The sequence below is a fragment of the Euphorbia lathyris genome, chromosome 1 (genome assembly GCF_963576675.1).
Source record: "Euphorbia lathyris chromosome 1, ddEupLath1.1, whole genome shotgun sequence".
NCBI lineage: Eukaryota > Viridiplantae > Streptophyta > Magnoliopsida > Malpighiales > Euphorbiaceae > Euphorbia > Euphorbia lathyris.
Genome location: NC_088910.1, coordinates 37,710,194 through 37,731,510, shown reverse-complemented (window position 1 = coordinate 37,731,510; position 21,317 = coordinate 37,710,194). Strand labels below are relative to the sequence as shown.

Genomic DNA, 21,317 nt, shown 5'->3' with positions numbered 1-21,317 from the left:
TCGGAGGCGGAGTCCGACTCTTTCAAAGAAGGGGAGAATGATGAGGGCATCCCTTCCCTAAGTCCGAGCCCAGACCCACGAGACGAGAACAGCGAAATCCGGGGTGACCAGCCAAGAATGCGGGGCGTGCTCACTAAGACGTGAGGCGTGACGAGTCCCGTTTCTGAAGAATTGTCCAGGAGCTCAGGGGCGCGGGGCGTGCCTCTATGCGCGCGGGGCGTGGATTCGGCATCCGAGAAGACACCAGTCCAGGAGGTCAAGTACGCGAGGCGTACGCCTAGGGACGCCATGCGTGGATCCCAACCAACAGAGCCACCAAGTCTAGGAGCTCAACTACGCGGGGCGTAGTCCCGAAGATGCCACGCGAGGTCCATTAACGAGCGTCACCAAGGTCAGAAGCTCAAACACGTGGGGCGAGAATCCGGAGGCGCGGGGCGTGCTAAGCTGGAGAATACTTCTCCTCCAAGTTCTCACCATTGGGGGACCATTTCTGTTCTTGCTTAATTATTGTTTTGCCATCACTCACAATTTACTAGAATGCCATTATTTCCTTCCCTTCCCATCTTACCCTTGTTCATATGTTTTACTAAAAACCCTATTCAAGGGCTTTTAGTCTTTTCTCCCATGTTTAGATGGAGTATTTAAACCTTTCTTTTTGTAATGTTGAGGGACTTTTTGATGAATTAAACAACATAGCCTCCATTGGAGCTTGGATTTCTATCCTTGGGTTTATTCAACCTTCTAGTTTAGCTAGAGAAGATTTGCATTCTTTGTGAGTTTACGATTAAAACTCTCGGTCGACTTTAATCTACATCAGTTGTCAAACGTAATTAACGTACTCTTTTCAGTTGTAAATCTTACTTTAGTTTTCAATTTTTATCATCTGTAATCACAAAATATTTGCAAAATCAATAAAAATGAAAAATTCTTAAATCCTTTGAGTTGATTTCATGTTAGTCACCATTGCTTTAGCTAGTTAAGCTGTCTGTAGTGGAGCTAAAAATCCAAGAAGGATTTTTTTTATCAATCCTTGCATCCTTCGCTCAATCGCTTATATGTTAGAAGTCAAGTTTAACACGCATTTTATAACCCGAAATAATTGGGAATTAACTTCCATGACACGCCCGCAGAATCACTCGCAAAAGCTAAAGTTGAAATTAGCAATATTCGTAAAATATCGCTAACACGTACATACTCATCTTACTGCGACAAATTCTCGTAGCAAATATATAAAAACTTAAGTTAATAGGTAGAGCCATAGAATACTTATTTTCCAATATTTAACATCCAATGAAAGCTTATTTTTTTTAAAGAATTAATAATATATATAGGGCATTATTAGAGCAAGTTAAAATATAGGAAGAGAATCTGGTAAGAATTCATACAAAAAGACAATGCCAATCATCTATAGTCAAAACTTTGGAAGGAAGCTCTTACATTTTACAATTAAAAGGAGACACAAAATAGTGGATGTTGTACCTTCTATCTCATGAGTGCCTAATTATTTATTTTCACTATCATCTATTCAATGTATACCTCAAATTAACTATATTACAATATTTCCATCCTTTTCAGTGTGAAAAACAGAAAATAAAATCTAAATACTAAATTCATTAATCCAATCCAATCCAATGAAAGATGCAAAAGGCAACTCACTTTAATTAAATTAGATTAAGGTGTGGGACTCAAACTCCTAAACTTGAATCACACTATTCTACCATTTTAGCACAAACAAGACATGAAATGAAGGAACCTTTATTTTAGCTTTTTTCAATAATTAATCTCTTTTTTCTCTAAAAGAAATTTTCTGTTGATTGCCATTTTAATTTCTTCTCTTTTCTTGTCCCAGTCCTTTTGTTTTTGTCATCTGAAAATGACTGCTGAGCCTATAACCACTCATTAATTTCAATATCTATCCATATATATAATATTATAACCTATAGTAAGCTATATCCAAGTAGAAGATAATATCGGATTGGGGTTTTACAAATTAATTACAAAAGTTACTACTCATCAAACAATTCGAGAATTGATATTTAACTAACCAATATTCTGCATGTCTTTTTATCCTAAGTTTGCGAAACAATTCACATGGTTGTATAATCAAATGATCAATAATTGTGACTCCCAATATATGCAATAATTTATTCTCTTTAACATCTTTTAGGGTGGAATTTTATTTCATCGTTTTAATATCTAGTGTAGTAATAGGGTGGAATTTTACTCTCATCATTTTGATTTTTTTATTACAAAAAAAAAAAGACTCGAATTATTATTCGAGCTGATTTGTGCTAAGAATAGTATCGAAACAGAATGTGCAAATTCATAATTTATAACCATCTAGCTAATATAAATGGGCTTATTGCGTTAATTCTATTTGTGCGGGCCTAATGATAATTAAAAGCAGTTCGAATGAAAAGAGACGCTTTTAGGCGGGAACGAAAAGTGTACGGAAACAATTATGCGAATGAGATGACAAGGGTGTGTAATGAATATGTAATAGGTCAGGTGACACCTTGTAGGATTGTCATCTATTTAACAAATTCTGTTTTAACATCAAACATTCCTGATGTTTGGTATATTTCTGTACAATATTACATTTGAGGAGGTGAGCTATTTAAAAAAATCATTTTGGATTCTTTAGAGAAAACAATTTCTCCTACTTCCATTCAGAACAATTAAGTTATATTTTATAATATTTTTATTTCCGTCATTTTCATTTTTGCTGGAGCTTTTAAGCTCTTTGTTATTCTACTGATATGAGCTTATGCGATCTACTCGTTCTTCGTGGTTTAATTATCATAACTCCATCTACATGGGATAAACATCAAATGTAGAGTTGGGTTATGTTCGTTTAGATATTTATTTTTATAATATTCTTAGGTTGTGCTTTAAATCTGTGTTAATCGGCTACTAACATTTTCTACTTATTGATTGTTGCTTTAAGAGAAGGATAATCACTATAGAGTTATGCCTGGGCTGTTTAGCATAAGGTTGGATAGAGATAGCGACTTACAATGCTAGATAGATAATAAGTTTGATAAAAGATTATAAACTTATCGTTCAATGTGCTTAAATGAATGTTGTTTACTATAATGCATAGATATATGGTTTTAGTATTATAGCTAAATTCCTTGACCATAGAGATATGGAATGAATGCTCGTTTGAATAGCTTGCTTGTGTGTGAATAATGATACTCATTCGATTATATATTACTTTATGTTATGCCTATTTAGTTTATCCTATGTGCCTTTATCATATCAGTTTATTCTACCATTAGATCTATGCTATTAGGCTATGTGTTTTACCATTATTTACTTGAATCAATTTTCAACAATCAAAACTCTCAACAAATCGTTTTTAGTTACCTTACTCTTTTAAATCTAAGCAAATATAGTACATCAACCCATATTTCTTCATGTGGATCGATACTTGGACTTCCATTTTAATATATTGTGATTGATGATCCATGTGTAGTATTACTATTACCTTATACTGAAAAGTGCGCATAATTTTTTGGCGTCGTTGCATGAGATTTTTTTTATCGGTGTTTTTGTTTATTATATTTGTTTAAGTTTTTAAGAGTTTAATCTATGTGTTTGAGTTGTGCAGATACTATTTTAGTTCTTTTATAATCTATACAAAGAACATACGCTCCTAAGTTCCCTCTTAATCCTAAGATCAAACGAGAGTGTAGAAAGAGGAGTGGAGTTGTTCGACGAGCACAGTAAAGATTATAAAGAAATGAAAATCAGGCAGCCAACGTTGACATACATGTTAATACCAACCCCGCACAACTAGATCTGAACCTTCGTGAAGAACATCACTCTGACGAGGAGGTGGACAAGGAGATCCAGACTGGTCTACCACCACAACTAGCTAATCCTGTATTGATCCCAGTTATAGAAATAGTTATGGAAAATCAAAGGCGATGGGTGGATATAGAAGTGCGGAATGCACATTATGACCTAAGTATGAGAAAGCTTCTCCAAGCCAATTTTAAATGCCTTATATGCTCTTTTTTATTTAGTGTGTCCATATTGTTGTTTTGATATTTTAATAAATTCCAATTTTGACTTTTAAGGGCCACCGTCCAATATTCGGGGATTTAGTCATAAACAGGCATGGTCAGATCTAATCATACATGATTATGCTATGGTCACAGTGTACGTTAAGATTCAGTTTTTGCCTTTACAATCTTGTATTTGTACAAGAGGCTTTAATTTAGACCGGATATAGGGGTCCGACCCTACGAGTTATTCACTTAAGAACATTTGGTGGTTCTGAAAAACTCTATCTAAAAATTCCATATTCTGTAAAATACAGAACTTAGATGGTTTCTTTAAAATCTATCTGGAAATTATATATTCTAAATAATACGGATATGTTTGACGTGCCACTTTGGTAAAGACTATACTTATTTTGTTTTGATGAAGTAAGCTTTACTATATTTTCACCATTAGATGAATTTTACACTCTATCATTTAATAGTGAAAAAACAAAATAAGATTTACTTTGTAAAAAATAAAGTAAGCATAAAAAACACCGTGCAACTTTTCTAAATGTATGTCCGTGGCCATTCAAACTCAGGAGCCATTTAATGGGCTATTAAAATGTCATGGCCTGTTAATGGGCCTTCTTGGAATCAACTAATAGTATAATTAGTTTTAGGAAATTCCCATTATCATCGGGTCAAATACATGAATATCATAATTAAGTATAAAATTACAACTAAGTCATATTATCAAACTTAATTCTTAATATGTCATTATTTTCTATATATTATAATTTTATACCATAGTTTAAAAATTCTAGACTCCAATTCATAAGTTATAAACCCTAGAAAATATATTATAAACTTCTAATTTATAAATTTTAATCCTTAAAATATATTAAAAGTACTGGTTTTAGTAGTTTGGTTTAAGGGAAAATTATGACTTGACATAGTTGTAAATGGTTGTCAAAAGATGAATTTTTGTGTAATTTTCCCATTATCATTTCACTAGAAAAAACAACACTACTCTTCCCTCAAAAGAAAAAAAATAAAAAAACTACTCGTTGAATATCCCTAACCTGATCAGTCATCTACACCTATATCAAGCATATCTTACATATAAATTTAAGAGAAACTAAAAGTAAAACAAACAAAAAAAATGAATTAATAATAGGCCTAATATACAAATAACCCCGTGAACTTGTCCAAATATTGCAACTGCCCTCCGAACTTTCAATTGTAACAACTTACTCCTCAAACTTGTCCAATTGTAAAACATAACCCCTCAAACTTGTCTAATTGTAAAACATAACCCCAAATTGCTGACATGGACTGTAATTGAAGAAACACGTGAAATACAAATGTTGCAACGCTCGTTGAGTGTGATAATCAGATCTTTGGCGTGATACGAATCCAAGAAAACGTTTTAACGGTTGCTTCAAGTACGGGGTAAAAAAATTCCTAATTTGAGGTTATGTTTTAGAATTGGACAAATTTAAGGGGTAAGTTGTTACAATTGAAAGTTGGAGGGGGCAGTTGCAATATTTGGACAAGTTCAGGGGTTATTTATGTATTAGGCCTTAATAATATTAAATAAAAGGCCTGATACATAAATAACCCTTGAACTTGTCTAAATATTGCAACTGTCCCCCAACTTTCAATTATAATCTTACCCCTCAAATTTGTCCAATTGTAAAACATAACCCCTCAAATTTGTCCTATTATAAAACATAATTCCAAATTGCTGACATGGACTGCAATTAAAGAAATGCGTGAAATACAAAAGATGCAATGCTCGTGGAATGTAATAATCAGATCTTTGGACCAAAAAAAAATCAACATTTAAGTAACCAAATCCCCAATTCAACTTATTCTTCAACCTAACGGTCTTCTTTTTGTTATTCCTATTATGGGGTGAAAAGATTTTTATGTGGAGAAATAGCTCCATTGAAGATTTCATGGCGTGATACGAATCCGAGGAAATGTTCTTACTGTTTCTTCAAGTACGAGGTAAAAAAATCCCAATTTGGGGTTATGTTTTACAATTGGACAATTTTGAGGGTTATGTTTTACAATTAGATAAGTTTGAGGGGTAAGTTGTTACAATTGAAAGTTGGGAGGGACAGTTGCAACTTTTGGACAAGTTCAAAGGTTATTTGTGTATTAAGCCTAAATAAAATCAGCTGAAGTTTGATTTCAATTAAATTCGACGGGGTTCGGGCGGTTAGGGTTGAACCTTCTAGCTGGATATTTTTCCCGGTAACTGGAAATTAGCGGGAAGAGAACAGACACTTTGGAGAGCAAATACGGTGCGTTTTCCTCTACTCGAAAGCCTTCTGCTGCATTTTTCACCTCTCGTCGCTCGACTTTCCCTCCTCACAGGGCTACACTCTGAAATTCCCGCAAGATCAAGGGGATGATCATTCCAAGATTGCTAAAGCTAACACTAACCATAATCCCAAAATCAACGGTATGAGCCACATTGGTGAGAAGAAAAGTAAGAAGAAAAAAAGAAGTGAATTCGAGTTTTGCAAGGTTTGCAATCTGAATCACGACCAAGGACCGGCCCATAAGTACTATCCGAATCATAAAAAGTCTCTCTCCGCTTTCCTATCTCGATTCCGTAGCAAGCTCCTGGACATTGTGTTCTTTCTCAAAAACCCTAGTTCTTTGCGCCCAGAACACGCTTCCCGCAATCGCTTTTGGTGCGTCTTCTGCGATGCTGATATCGATGAGATCGGAAGCTCCTTTGCTTGGTAAGTATTTTAATTTCACTTGCTTTAGTTCTCGTTTCCTTTAACTGCTATACTTAACATTGTCATTAGCTTAGTTTGAACCTATGTTTGAGCTGTGGATTGTTAATGGAAGCGCTGTGGTGAAACATTTCGGATTAGTTATGGAAGAGAAGGGGAATTGTTAGATGAATTAACTCTATTTAGGCTGGGTCCAGTATGGGTTGCTTTAATTGAGTAAACATTATTGAAAAGAAAATTTGGTAATTCATACTCCATTTTTCTTAAATGCATGTTGTAGTTAGCTATTTATCCAACAATAAAATGACTAGATTATTCACAAGAGGATAGGACCTACGAGTAGTCTTTTTTGTTTAGGATTGCAAGCTCGTTAAGGAGTTCTCATGCTAAGTATGGAGTGGATTTCAGATAATTGGAGTGAGAATAGCCGCTCCCCTAATATAATATCCTTATTTCTTTGCTTTAATCAATTCAGTGAATCCATTTACAATCATTTAAAGTTCTTTTGTTAGTATTAATGCACCTCTTCTTTTATGTACTTCTTTCCTTCCTAAAAACAGCGCTAATGCAATACTTCATCTGGAAAGTGATGATCATTTGAAGAACTTGAAGCACTTTTTCTGGAAATATGGTGGTGGGACGGACAACATGGATACTTTTCGAATTTTGGAAGCTGATGTAGCTAAGGTATTATGGTGACTTTATGCTGTGAAAATTAAAATGGGTGTTGAATTATTGAGGGGATTTCTGCAGTTCAAATATGATAGTCTACCAGTAGAGAAAGGATTTAGAAGGGGAAAAAAGATAATATCTTGAATTTTTTGCAGCATTCCTTTTCTTGTTCCAAAATGAGAGGAAAAACAACTTAAAACTTAAAAGGTGTAGGATGGTTGACTGATTACTATTTATGATAACTGCAGTGGGAAAAGAAGTGCAACTCATTGGAGAATGAATCTGGATCAATTGGTGGTGGATCTCATGTGCTAGTTGGACCTTCAAATGATATCCAAAATGAACTCAACCATAAAAATATAAATAGATTTGAGAACATTAATTTTGAACCTCATAAATCAAATTGTTCAAATGGTGTTATGCCTTTACAATATTATACAAATGAGTATCAGATATCCAATTCAGGTCTCTCAACAGAAGCAAATATCGGGGCATTTCCACTTAATGCTGTCTCTTCTTTGCCTGTTGATGCATGTTCTGGTACAAGTCTATCTAAATCATATGATTTAACAGGTATAGTTTAATTGTTCAATGAACTAGTTTGTTTTCATTTTGTTGAGCTCCTTTTGTTCCATGGGAATATATTTATAAGGAATGCTATTCCTGTGGTAGCTAAATATGTTTGGTTTGCAGTTCATTTCAATAGCCCACAGCCTCCTCTATTGTCATCGTCCAATCTCAGTGATAGAGCAGTAAGTTCGGTACCTCTGTGTGTTTTATTTGATTCCACAAACTGGATATTTTTTTTTGTGTTTGATTTGTTTCTCTAGTTCTACTGATATTTCCTTTATGCCATGTTTATACGTGTTACCATTGAGTAGGTAACTACTGAAGTATGTTAAGTAGCTAGAAACTTCTTCGAATTTATTGTTTGCCTATATAGTTGTCTGTTGAAAAGTGCCGAGCATATCACAGATGTATGCATATTTGACAAGGTCATGCTGGGGGCCTCTAGGATTTTGGCTTACATTTTTTCTGAAGTAAAATTTGATTATTGATTTAGGTACTATGCTGAGAGTACCTGAGACTACAATTCCCTTAACCCCCCACTTTTCCGTAATTTGAAATATGGTAGGTGCTTAGGAAGCTACATAATGTGAATCCTTGCTCATCATGTTATGATGGACATTGCCATTAGTGTATTATCTAATTTATTGTGATCCAATTGCTGTTTTTCACTAAATTCACACAAAAGGGTAAATAAATGCATATATATTTGCACAGGTATTGCATTCTTTTCTTGCGATTCTTCTTAGGATTATTGATCAGAGTATTGATATACCTTTAACTGTTAACCATTACCATGTGCAAACAGCTGCATTCATCTTTCTTGGCCCTGTTTTCATATTGAGACTGCTTTAGTTCAGGGATAGTTTATCTTTGAGAATTTTCCTGGAAATCTTTTAATACCCATTATAATACTGCCATTTAGCGTTTGAATTTGTAGTATCATGGTTTGCCAGTTAATATTTCTGCAACATAATATCTTCTTTTCCTTCTGTAACAGTATGGTTATTTTAGACTATATACTATTCCATATCCATTTTTGGTATTTCTGTGGCAGGTATTTCAGGGCAGAGGAATAGTAAGTGGAGCAAGCACTTCACAGGGTAATAATTTTGACTATATTTTCTAATTCTTCTGCTTCTGTCTTTTACACTATGCTTTTAGTGTTGTTATCTTGTTGTGGCATTCCTTTCAATTTTATGTAAATGAAGTTGTGCCAGAAGCCTTGAGTGTTATTAGTATGCTATTTTATCAGAAACAACAATTATCTTGTCAGGTTCACAGCAAACTAGTCAAAATTTCGCGGTGCCTCCTGAAAGGGCTGGAGGAAATGTGCACACTGGAGCGCCTCCTCCTTGGTTTGAAGCAACTGAAGGAAACCAGTTGAATGTTAAATTAAAACCAATCTCATCTAGCATCTCAAAGAAGTCTGGAAAAAAATTAAACCCAAATAGGGTAGGAGCTGCTTGGGCAGAGAGAAGAAAGGTTGAATTAGAGATGGAAAAGAGAGGAGAAGTTGCCAAGAGTGACTTTGATGCCGACTGGCTTCCTAATTTTGGCAGAGTTTGGCAATCAGGTAGTAGAAGGGAATCCAGAAAAGAGTATGAGAAGGAGAAGCAAAAGTCAATCAAGGTTGAAAGTCATTCTGAGATGCCTATTACAATACAGCCTTACATAAGTAAAAGAATGGTAAGCACCAAGTTCTTAAGTGCTATATTATGACATTCAATATATTTATTTTTTCATGCTAGCATCCTTTGCAGCAAGATAATGGAGACATGCTCTTGTCTCAACTGTCATGTTGCCAAGTGCATGCGTCAGTTACATGATAGCAAACACATATAGTTATTGGCACCTATTTTGCGTAAACTTCTAGCTAAATATTAGGACTGAACCATAGATTAATATGCCTTTGGTTAAATTTATACCTTACGTCGGGTGTTGCTGCTTGAGTATGGATCACCCTTGATGTGGCAACTAGATGACTGAAGTGGATTTCATGAGTCTATAGCAACAGAGTTGCAAAAACATGAGATGTTCTTTGAACATGTTGCTATTTCAGACGGAACATCCGTCCACCTCTTTTTGTTATGAGAGTCTCATGAATTACGTGATAGCCCCGAACTATAGTTTTTTACTTCTGATCTTTACAAGACTGTACTTACATTTGGCATCAATTGTATTGATTTGTGAAGTTCTGTAATCTGTTTGGTGTTGAATTATATGTATGAATTCCCTTAGATTTACACATTCATAATTTTGCCCATACAGCGAAAGGATACAGGTGAATGATGGTTAGCAACTTATGTCATCATACAAATGGATGATAGTGCAGGTGATGGGTGTGGTGAGGTTAATGTGTACATTTTTTTCTTTTTTTGGTCGTTTCTACTCGTTTTTCAAATTCTAGATAGACTGAGTTGCATGTTGCAGTTGCAAGTGACAAGGGATATTGGTGTTCTTCAGTCTAAAATCGGCAAAGTAGCTTTTTACGCTGTAATCATGATAATGCTTGAATTGAGGTCCCATTGATGTACTCATTGAATGGCTGCTGAATGAAATGTCGCACATTTTGTTTTCGAGAAAATATGATTGGTTTCTTTTTCTGGTTTGGTATTTAAACTAGATCAATGTGAAGCTATGTTGCACGTTCACGGACACGGGAACGGACATGGACACAGAAACGTTATTTCTAAAACATAACCTTCATAAAATAGCCTACAAACGAAATGGACACGGACACGCAGAAACGCTACTAACTAGAAGTGTCCGTGCAACATAGATGTTAAGTACCATATTATTTGGTTTGTACAATGCTCAAATCCAAGGTATATTTCACTCTTCCTAAACACACGCATATTGTGTGTGTTTGCATGTGAGAGAGAGAGAGAGAGAAAGATGGAGTGGAGATTTTTTTTTTTTTTTTTGGTTATAATGCATACCTGGATAAGAAGTAGAACCACTCATGGAAGAATGCGGTTTCTGTAAAATATTACTTTCATCTAAAAAAAATCTCTAGACAATGTGAAATTTAAGTGCTCCCACGCTGTACATAAGCCAAATAAAATAATGACGCAGCAGACATCTCAAGGATGTGTATTTACATGATTATGTATGTATGTATGTATGCGGTTCCATTTTTTATACTTGGAAGTTGTCTTCAACGCATGGTGGTGACTTGCATATGTGGTGGATTACGTTTCTTGATCGGTATGTTATCGGCTATGGCAAAGTGTGTACAAGAATTTTAGGCAGTTAATCTGTATATGGAGTTAACCCAGCTAAGAAAACCATCACTCCAATAAGTTTAGTCAGTGCAGAACTTTGTAGAATTTGTTGTACTCGTGATCCGAAAATTCCAGAGCTTACCCTTGGATGAAACTAAGTTCTCTTCACACAGGAACTCCCAAGAAAACCACTTCTCAATTGTTCGATCCACATCATGTACAAATACATCTGTTTTATTTCCAGCTCTTGCTATCATACCAGCAGTGAAGATTGCCGCCATCCTACCTGGTGCCTCAGGGGAGTGCCCACTAGGTCCATCCACCACTACTACATCCCATTTCTGCTGATAAACTTCTTCAGGTAAACTTGTTAACGCTAGTTTGCACGTTGAATTTTGAAGTCTTGTTGAGCTGGGAGAACAAGATGGGTCTTTCCTTGCATGGTTGAGCAGCTCATAAGCATCTTTTGCAGGTACTTGATAGTTGACCTTGTAGATTCTTGTGTTGTTGGATTTTGCTCTAATTTTGCTTATCCTGTCTGTATTGTCTTCTAGAAAGACACTGATGCCTCCCGAGTTGATTGAAGAGAGCTTTAGGTACTTTGGCTCCATGCCAAAAATAAGGAGGTTGCAAGGGGCTTTATGCTTAATGAGATCAGACAGAAGCTTAAATTCCTTTTTTGTGAGAACTGTCTTACTTTGGGTGGCTGGATTGCTATGCAGGTACGATGAAACATCGGTGCAATCTGGAGAACATTTAAGTTGCAGACTTGGATGGAATGCAGGTAATGGAGGGCTAGAAGATGATGTAGAGGTAGCAATTCTAAGAAGTCTAAGAATGGAGATGGTTGATAAAACGAAAACAAGCAGAGGTATGATCTTTCTTCCAGGAACTTTCATACTGTGATTTCGTTTGGGTATGATGAAATGTGGTTTAGGAGAAGTTGGAGGTGAGAACCTAACAAGAGGAGTTGCAAAGGAACGATAATGGGGTAAATCAGGGGGCATTCTTTTGGATCCTTGCCTCGTGCTTTGAGCAGTAGTCTAGTAGATTGTTAAGATAACATCTCAATCAGAGAGGGTATTGGTGGGGATTTTCTAACATTAATATGTTAAGAGTGAAGAAGAAGGAAGGAGGAGGGTTTGCTTTAGTTTCAAGTAGTGTCTTACCTAATTGCTGTTGTTACCATTTAACAAATAAATGGTGCCTAAAGTGTATCAGTTGTGAATTGTACAAGAAAAGGGCATTTCAATCATGTTTGAAAGGAGACAGACGTTAGTTCGTTGTTGTCATATTGCTCTTTTTGGGATCTTTTGAGTAAAGGTTAAGGTATGCAAGGATGGATGCTTCCAAAGTTTCAATCAATTTTGACACAATCGAACCCAATTGGTCCTATTGTAACGACTAGTGTTAGCATATAATCCTCCACCCATTAATTTGTGAAAGGTCAGGTATATCATCAAATTAACTCACTTTTGATGGAAGCATGGGCTGAGGGGTAAATGCAATGACAAGAATTTAAGTTATTATCACCAACAAATCCTCGTTTCCACACCTCCAATCCTAGCTCGAACTACCATGTTTAATTATTTCTTGCAAAATAAAGGAGGTGTCGGTGGTCGGCGGGGACTTTTCCGATGCCCAAGTCATTTCATTAACTTTTTTTAAGATGAAGGCGTAACATAATATTTTAGTTGGATGTCGGCAGTGGAAGATCATAGAAACCATGTAGAGTCAATGAGAACGAGAATTAGAGAATTATATAACGAACTTCAAGTCTTGGTTTAATTTAAAGCCTAAGTTGAATTCAGTTGGGTATTACTGGCATGCCAAGACAGTTCATTCAAGTCTAGAAGCTTCGTATTTTATTTTAATCCAATCATATGAAGAGAAAAGGGGAATATATATTTAACTAATATCAACTTGCACATTATAAAATAGAAGATATTTTCATGTGACTTTGTCTCTACCCAAGTTGTTTCCCTCAGGGCATCTCTTCAAGGCATATCACCTAATTTCTTTATATATTTTCTTCTGTACTAAATTCCCCCAAGAGTGACATCAACCAACTATTATACCATACCTTCACCCATGAGATTTTACAGAGTTTTGCACATTAATTAATTAATTAATCGTGTCTGTGAAGTTCATTATTTAGGTAAATCGTGTTATCCTGTCAGATATTGATAACCCTTGATGAAGAAGGGTTCCATTTGACTTCACTACACCAAATCTTGTTATTCTCCCATAAAATTTAAACAAACCTTAATTAAATGGTTGCTTTCCATCCCTAATTTTAAAATGTAAAATATGACATTTTCACAGGTTTCTTGCTAGCCAAGGCGTTTGATTGTTTAATTTGACTTGCTTAGAGTCGTATTGCTATACAAGTCAAGAGGTAAGCCAAAGGAATTAATGATATAACCAAAGGTTTATTCCTCTTCTTCATCATCTTCAAGCCAACTAATCATACATTAATTATTTGAATAAACCATGGTTAATTAATTACCTTAACTACTCTTTCATGCCTCCCTCTACTTCTTACACATTGCTGTTGTCATTGTCGGCTTTCCTTTTCTTTAATCACTTTCTTATAATAATCACAACATCAGATCCATCTCTGCAACAACAAATGTTTTAATGTTGCCCAAGTCTTCCCTTCACACCTGCCTCCATTTTTCCTAACTTCCTATATTTTCTTCATTTTATTGCTTCTTAATTTGCCTAGTGTTTAGCAGATTTCATGAGGATAAACAAGAAAGAAGATATTGCTTCCATAGCAAGATCTACGGTTGGATGACGGATCAAGTATTCACTGATAAGGGTGCTGTAATGCCTATGGCTGCTTAATTGAAATTTTTTTGGGTCTTTACCCTAAAAATAAAGCTTTCCTACGCAGGTTCAATTGAGTTTTCCAACGATCAGTGGGTGCTGAAGTCCCGTGAACCCCTAGATCCATCCCTGCTATAATGGAAGGTCAACACAAGAAATCTCTTTTTGCAGCTATAGTGAAACCAGAAACAGAAAATGGCAGACCAAGCAGTATGGTTGTTAAGGTAAAAACAAAAGTCTATTACTCTAAAAACTGTAAGTTGTATGTTTTATTAGTGTTTATCTAACTTATCACACATGTGAATGAAACAGAAAGCAAATACTCTTATTCCTGCACACATTATAGCAGAAGCTATATCAACAATCCGGGGTCTGGATCTGAGATGGTCCGGTCCGATTACACCATCTGAAAGGCAATATGTTGAACAGTATGTATTAGCAAAGTATCCACAATATGCAGGTCATGTTGTTGGAGAAAAGATTGATCTTTCCACTCTTTGCATCAATGAAGAGGCTTCCGAAACTATGCTTGAAGATAGGCGAAAATCGCCAAGGACTAGTGCCTCGTCGCCTTCCATTGGTAGTAATCTCCCTGACTTGGACAGAACACAGCTAGAACCATCCAGGCTGCTTGATATTCTCACCAAGAAATCCTCTTTTCCGGGGAGTTTTATTTCGATACCCGAAATCCAAGCCCAGAACCGAGTTTTGAAGCATTGTGGATTACCTAATGAAGAGTATCTTGTTCTCTTTACACCAAACCATAAGGATGCAATGATGTTAGTAGGTGAGAGTTACCCTTTCTTCAGAGGGAATTTCTACATGACTGTTCTTCCTGAAGAAACGGATTACATACGCGAATTCGCCTCTTACAAGGAATCGAAAGTGATACTAGCCCCCGAAACATGGTTGGATTTGAGGATAAAAGGATCACAACTTAGTCAGTATTTCAGGAGGAAGTGCAAGCATAGCCCGAAAGGGTTATTCTCTTACCCGGTGGACGTAAATGGTACCCGATACTCTATGCATTGGGTATCGGAAGCACATAGGAATTCATGGCATGTGCTGCTTGATGCAACAACACTTGTGGTTGGGAAAGACAGCATGAATCTTGCACTTCACAAGCCAGATTTTGTACTGTGCAGTCCTGATAGTGCAGAGCCTAATCCTTCAAGCATTACTTGCCTTCTTGTCAGGAAGAAATCTTTTGATAATTCAGCAACTTATTCTTAGCTATATATGGTAGGAAGAGTTTAAATGGTATGTGAATATTGGTTAGCAAGAGGAGAGCTATACAGTTCTGGAGTTGGGATTCTTTTTTATCCTTTTCTACATAAAGAAAACAGTGGCATATATATTAATTACTCTTTTCATGAAATGAATTTTGATGATATTGTGATTAGATTACTGTTATTTTAATAACCCAAGCCTTTTTTCCTGATTAAATTACTGTTATTTCAGCTTAAGCATGTGAAGATAAGGTACCAAAATACAAAACGGGCTAAAGATAGGTATAGTAAATGTAATTTACCCCATGATCGCTAGTTTGCAGACAACAGGAACTCCAACCTTGGAGTGCAGCAGTTTTGGGATATTCCTAAGGCAAAATCATGTTTTAAAAATGTGTACTTGTTAAAGTTTTGACTTTAATTTAGTAAGATTAAGCTCTTCAACTTTGACATTTTGTTAGTTAAAGTTCAATCCTTTAAAAATGGACAAGCGACCCATATAGATAGATAGAACTCAGGACCATCTAAAAGACTAAATTATGTGAATAGTGTTATTTTTCTGAGATAAAAACTATTATTGGTAACATGGTGAATTTTAACAAAAATTAAAGTTAAAAGAAACAAAAGTTTAACTTTAGAGGTAGGGCTGTAAACGAGCAGAGCCGCTCATGAGCAGCTCGGCGCTCGGCTCGATAAAAGCTCGGCTCGGCTCGGCTCGATTTCTAAACGAGCCGCTCGTGAACACGATTTTTAGGCTCGATTCGTAAACGAGCCGAGCTTGAGCAGGCCAAAGCTCGGCTCGAAAGCTCGCGAGCAAGCTCGGTATAATGTTAATGAACAAGCTTGATAAAAGCTCGTGAACAAACTCGATAAAAACTCGTTTAAATAATATTATATTAAATTAAAAATGAGAAGTTAGAAATATAGCCAAATCAATACAATACATAAAAATTATAACTGAAGCCCATTTTTTTCCATATAACTTAAAAGCCCATATAAATATACTTTTTATTTTGATTTCAACTTAAGCCCATATACCATACTAATGACTAAGTCTTGCTAACTATCTAGGGTTTTTTCACTCTTGAACAAAGACTTCTTTGCTCTCACTTCTCTTCTTCCGCCGCCCAACCTCTTAAGCTTTCTCTCTGCCGTGCAACAACATTCGACGACGACCATCTGTTTGCTTGAGTTCCGCCAGTCAAAGCTTCCACGACCTCTGCCTATTTACGAATAAGTGTTAATCAGTGATAATCTACTCATCAATCAACAATTGCTATGAGTGATTTGAATCTCAACCTCTACATGTGTTTTTTTTCTTTGAAGGATGAGTGATTTGTATGTTTTCATGATTTTGTTTAGTGATTTGGATATTCTCAAGCTCTTATTCATTTTATTCGTTCTATTTTCATGATTTTGTTCGGCGATTTGTCTATTTTCATGATTTTGATGGGTGATATTAGGAACTGATAATAGGCACTGCTAAAAGAATTTTAAAACGAGGTGTTCGAGAGCCTTAAATGAGCTCGGTTCATGAGCCTTAAACGAGCTCGGCTCGTGAGCAGCTCGTTTGCTCACGAGCTGCTAAACGAGCCGAGCTCGAACAGATATTTGGGCTCGAACCGAGGCTCGAGCTCGATAGAATTCTACCGATCCGAGCTCGAGCAGGCCAAAGCTCGGCTCGGCTCGGCTCGTTTACAGCCCTATTTAGAGGTGAGTGTGTATACTTTAGTCTTTTGGGCCTAGCATCATTAGAGGTCAGTGTATACTTTAGTCTTGTGTTTCATCTATCCTATGTCTTCTTGGGCCTAGCATTAGAGGTGAGTGTATACTTTAGTCTTTTGTCCTAGGACAATACCACATCTTTTTCCACTCCATTAGAGTATCTCAAATCACCATCCTCTAACACAATCATCTACTATTAACCACTCATCATTACTATTATCAAAAGAACAATCTATAATAGTTGGTCCGACAAGGAGGGTTGTCGATTGTTGAAGAGGTTTGGGATATAATGCATGAATACGGAAACATACACCGAAAAACATCATATATAAAAAGAACGGAAATATGAAAAAGAAATGTAAATACGAAGAATATAAACATTTACAATTATTAAAAATGTAATATTATATCTAAAAATATAATTCTTTATATAAAATAAGAAGTTAATATAAATTTTCAAAATATCGTTTAATTGTCAAAAAGTAATATCAATTTTTAATACTTCATATTGTAAATATAATTACACGATTAAATCAACCATATGGATGGCTTCTATGCAAGAAACAAAGCAAATCATACCAATTCTCCAATAATAATATATATAAGCTTAATACCAATTCCCCATATCAATTCTGAAAGAGAGAGAAAAGGCAAGGAAGAACTTGAACAATGCAAACATACCAATAAAAAAGAGAAATTGTCAAATTCTTTGTTTCACTCATGTTTCGGAAACAGAAAACCTTCTAAAGTTGGTAAATAATCCTAGATAAGGTACTACCGAGTGATTATATTTATACAATTTACGAGAGGAATTTCCAATTGTAGAGTCCAATTAAGATTAGGAGTTAACTCTTATCTCATATGCTAAAGGCGATCACCTCAATCGCCTCTGGTCTGCCCCCAGTGCCTCAATATCACAAGGTAGAGGCGCCTCTAGTCTGCTCCAGTGCCCCAATATCACCACAAGCAACGGAGGCTGTTACCTTTCAAAAAACAATCTTTTAAACCATCCAATTCTAAACTGACAGTTCAAACTAATTCAGATTCGAACTGAATTGGTCCCTTTTAAAAGAAAAAGAGCTCTTCCACCAAGTATTTTAATCACAACTGCATTCTCATTTCTAGACTTCAAAGTTCCTTAAATAAATCTCATCCACTACCCGGCTAGACACATCAAATAGAAAACACCACCCTAAAGAAATTTAGACATTTGACTGTTATAAAAGTTATAACATGGTGCTGCCGGTCCATTCAGGCTGGAATGGCAATAGTGTAAAGCGTAAATTGTAAACAAAATTTGATGTTCTTCCCCACATCAGTCCATTAAATGAAGTTATCAAATGAGAATTTTAGCATCTAATCCCACCTTCATCCGTAGTTCCATACACAATCAAAGAAACCGGCGGCTAGTAAGAGTTTCATTTGATTGACTAACACAATCACCAAAGGAGTGAAGGGCAACCCCTTCTGGGAAAGCATATTATTACCTAAAATATATGTACTACAACAAATTACTTAGCCAAACTAACAAAAACATAACAAATATGGCAAGATTTCGTCCAAACAAAAACCATAAAACAGCGACTAGTACACAAAAACACCTGCTACACCTGATATTAAAGCATCAACTCACACTTAAACTACATATTTCCTCAACGCACTTGCAGCTAGAAAGATCAGTATTTCAATCTCCCATCACCCTCTGTTATAATATCTTTAAAGCCACCACCACTTGGAATCATAGGCAGCACATGTTCTTGATGGGGCACAATTACATCCAACAAGTATGGTCCAGGAGTATCCAACATCTTTTGAATTGCTGCTCTTAGATCCTGTTTTCTTGTCACACGGGCAGCAGGGATCCCACAAGCTTCAGCAAACTTCAACATGTTGGGGAAAATCTCTGTTTCGTTTGATGGATCCCCTAAATATGTATGAGCTCGATTTGCCTTGTAGAATCGGTCTTCCCATTGCATCACCATACCCAAATGCTGATTGTTCAAAAGCAATACTTTGATCGGAAGATTCTCCACCCGAATAGTAGCCAACTCCTGGACATTCATGATAAAACTCCCATCCCCATCGATATCCACCACAACTGCACCAGGATTAGCAACAGCAGCCCCAATTGCAGCTGGAAGTCCAAAACCCATAGCCCCTAATCCCCCTGATGTTAGCCATTGTCGGGGTCTCTTATACTTGTAGAACTGAGCAGCCCACATCTGATGCTGCCCAACACCAGTACTTATAATGGCATTTCCGTCGGTTAATTCATCAAGAACCTGTATGGCATGCTGAGGAGGAATTAAATCTTCAAACGTCTTAAAATTCAATGGGTATTTGCCTTTCTGCTCGTTCAACTCCTCTCTCCATTTCCCAAAATCTATCTTACTCTTGAAGCTTTTGCTCTCAAGAATTTTGTTTATACCCTGCAAGGCCAGCTTAATATCTGCACATACAGAAACATGGGGCTGCTTATTTTTCCCAATCTCAGCTGAATCGATGTCAATATGAACAATTTTGGCTCTGCTTGCAAAAGCTTCAAGTTTTCCAGTCACACGGTCATCAAACCTAACTCCAAATGCAAGTAATAAATCACTCTTGTCCACTGCATAATTGGCATAAACAGTTCCATGCATTCCAAGCATTTGCAGAGATAACTCATGGTTAAGTGGGAAAGAACCTAGCCCCATCAAAGTACTAGCTACTGGAATCCCAGTTAAATCTACAAATTTCCTCAATTCCTCACTGGAATTCAAACACCCTCCTCCAACATACAACACTGGTTTCTTCGATTCAGAAATTAACCTCACAATCTGCTCTAACTGTAATTCGCAGGGGTCTTTAGGCAATCTAGACATGTAACCAGGTAATCTAATTGGTGCATTCCAATTGGGAACAGCTAATTGCTGTTGAATATCTTTTGGCACATCAATTAGCACAGGCCCAGGCCGTCCAGAGGAAGCCAAGAAGAAAGCCTCACTTACAATTCTAGGAATATCCTCAATATCAAGCACCAAATAATTGTGTTTGGTTATCGATCGAGTTACCTCAACAATAGGAGTTTCCTGAAATGCGTCGGTTCCTATCATCCTGCGAGGTACTTGACCAGTGATTGCCACAATGGGAACACTGTCAAGGAGTGCATCTGCAAGACCGCTGACAAGATTGGTGGCGCCGGGACCGGAGGTCGCGATGCAGACGCCGGGCTTACCGGAAGCGCGCGCATATCCTTCAGCAGCAAAGATTCCACCTTGCTCATGGCGCGGAAGGACATTACGGATAATTGGAGAGCGAGTTAAAGCTTGGTGGATCTCCATTGAAGCTCCTCCTGGATAGGCGAAGACGTCGGTGACGCCTTGGCGCTCCAAGGCTTCGACGAGAATGTCAGCTCCTTTGCGAGGTTCATCAGGTGAAAATCTTGGAGAAGAGGTTTGAGGAATGGAGGGGGCAGGGATGGTGGGTTTAGAGATGGAATTGGAGATGTGGAGAGAGCGGCGTGGAACATTATATTGGGGATTGATAGAAAATGGAAGTGAAAATCTTGAAACGGAGATTGAGGATCTGACGGAGGAGGGGGAAGCAGAGGGTTTGGAGAAGGAGGTGGCTGCAGAGGAAGCCGCCGCCATTGTTGAGTGAGAAGGAACTTAGAAGTGAATTTGCAGGTTGTGGCGGAAGAGGGAGTGAAATGCGTGGCCCTTGATTTTCTTTAAATTTGAAGGACCATGCGAAATTACCTATATAGCCCGTCCGCGCTGTCTTCTGAACCTGCGTTTGTGACGCTTGTCCATGGGAGGGATGTGGCTAGCAATTTCATTCAGCCCCATGGATTTATCATAGAGTAAATTACACACATGCCCCTTAGAAATTTTATCACTTACTTTTATTATGTAAAGGCTTAATATATCGTGTTTGTCTAGAAAAAACTTGATTGGTTGGTTCTCTTTCAAAATAGTTTCTTCAAATTATATAAAAAGGTTGAGTTAACCTCCTCAACTTATCAATTAATCACTTGATAAGTTAAATATAAAAAGTGTATTATATATGTTTTAGAATGTTATTATATAATTTAATAATAGAGTAAAAATAAAGTTATTACTTGATGAACTATAAACCTTGTATTATCTAATATTACAACCACAATATATCGATATTGATTATTTTACTTTTTTTAAGACGCGTGTAATACATTTTGCGCATTTAACTTATTTTTTTTTTTTACAGCCGAATGATCAATTGATTACATTTTACACAAATTTAGAGAGCTACTAAATATTTTATGCAAGTTCAGAGGACTATCAGGCTACTTTAAAAGTT

At 36.5% G+C, this 21,317-nt stretch overlaps 4 protein-coding genes across 4 annotated transcripts; 2 read left to right on the top strand and 2 right to left on the bottom strand.

Moving 5' to 3' along the window:
- The first annotated feature begins 6,212 nt into the window (after nt 1–6,212).
- Nucleotides 6,213–11,072, top strand: LOC136228513 (TITAN-like protein). The gene is made up of 7 exons (XM_066016946.1): nt 6,213–6,751; nt 7,309–7,435; nt 7,669–7,993; nt 8,114–8,172; nt 9,045–9,090; nt 9,264–9,676; nt 10,259–11,072. The coding sequence occupies exons 1-7, from the start codon at nt 6,468–6,470 to the stop codon at nt 10,277–10,279; spliced, it is 1,275 nt and encodes a 424-aa protein (XP_065873018.1). The 5' UTR covers nt 6,213–6,467; the 3' UTR covers nt 10,280–11,072.
- Nucleotides 11,073–11,294: 222 nt separating this feature from the next.
- Nucleotides 11,295–12,221, bottom strand: LOC136228537 (glucuronoxylan 4-O-methyltransferase 1). Its single transcript, XM_066016962.1, has one exon. The coding sequence runs from the start codon at nt 12,219–12,221 to the stop codon at nt 11,295–11,297; it is 927 nt and encodes a 308-aa protein (XP_065873034.1).
- Nucleotides 12,222–13,401: 1,180 nt separating this feature from the next.
- Nucleotides 13,402–15,447, top strand: LOC136228530 (uncharacterized). Its single transcript, XM_066016949.1, has 3 exons — nt 13,402–14,038; nt 14,114–14,270; nt 14,359–15,447. The coding sequence occupies exons 2-3, from the start codon at nt 14,184–14,186 to the stop codon at nt 15,277–15,279; spliced, it is 1,008 nt and encodes a 335-aa protein (XP_065873021.1). The 5' UTR covers nt 13,402–14,038; nt 14,114–14,183; the 3' UTR covers nt 15,280–15,447.
- A 2,960-nt stretch (nt 15,448–18,407) lies between these two features.
- On the bottom strand, nt 18,408–20,706 carry LOC136228497 (acetolactate synthase 1, chloroplastic). Its single transcript, XM_066016945.1, has one exon. It carries the CDS (start codon nt 20,627–20,629, stop codon nt 18,677–18,679), a length of 1,953 nt encoding a protein of 650 aa, XP_065873017.1. The 5' UTR covers nt 20,630–20,706; the 3' UTR covers nt 18,408–18,676.
- Nucleotides 20,707–21,317: the final 611 nt, after the last annotated feature.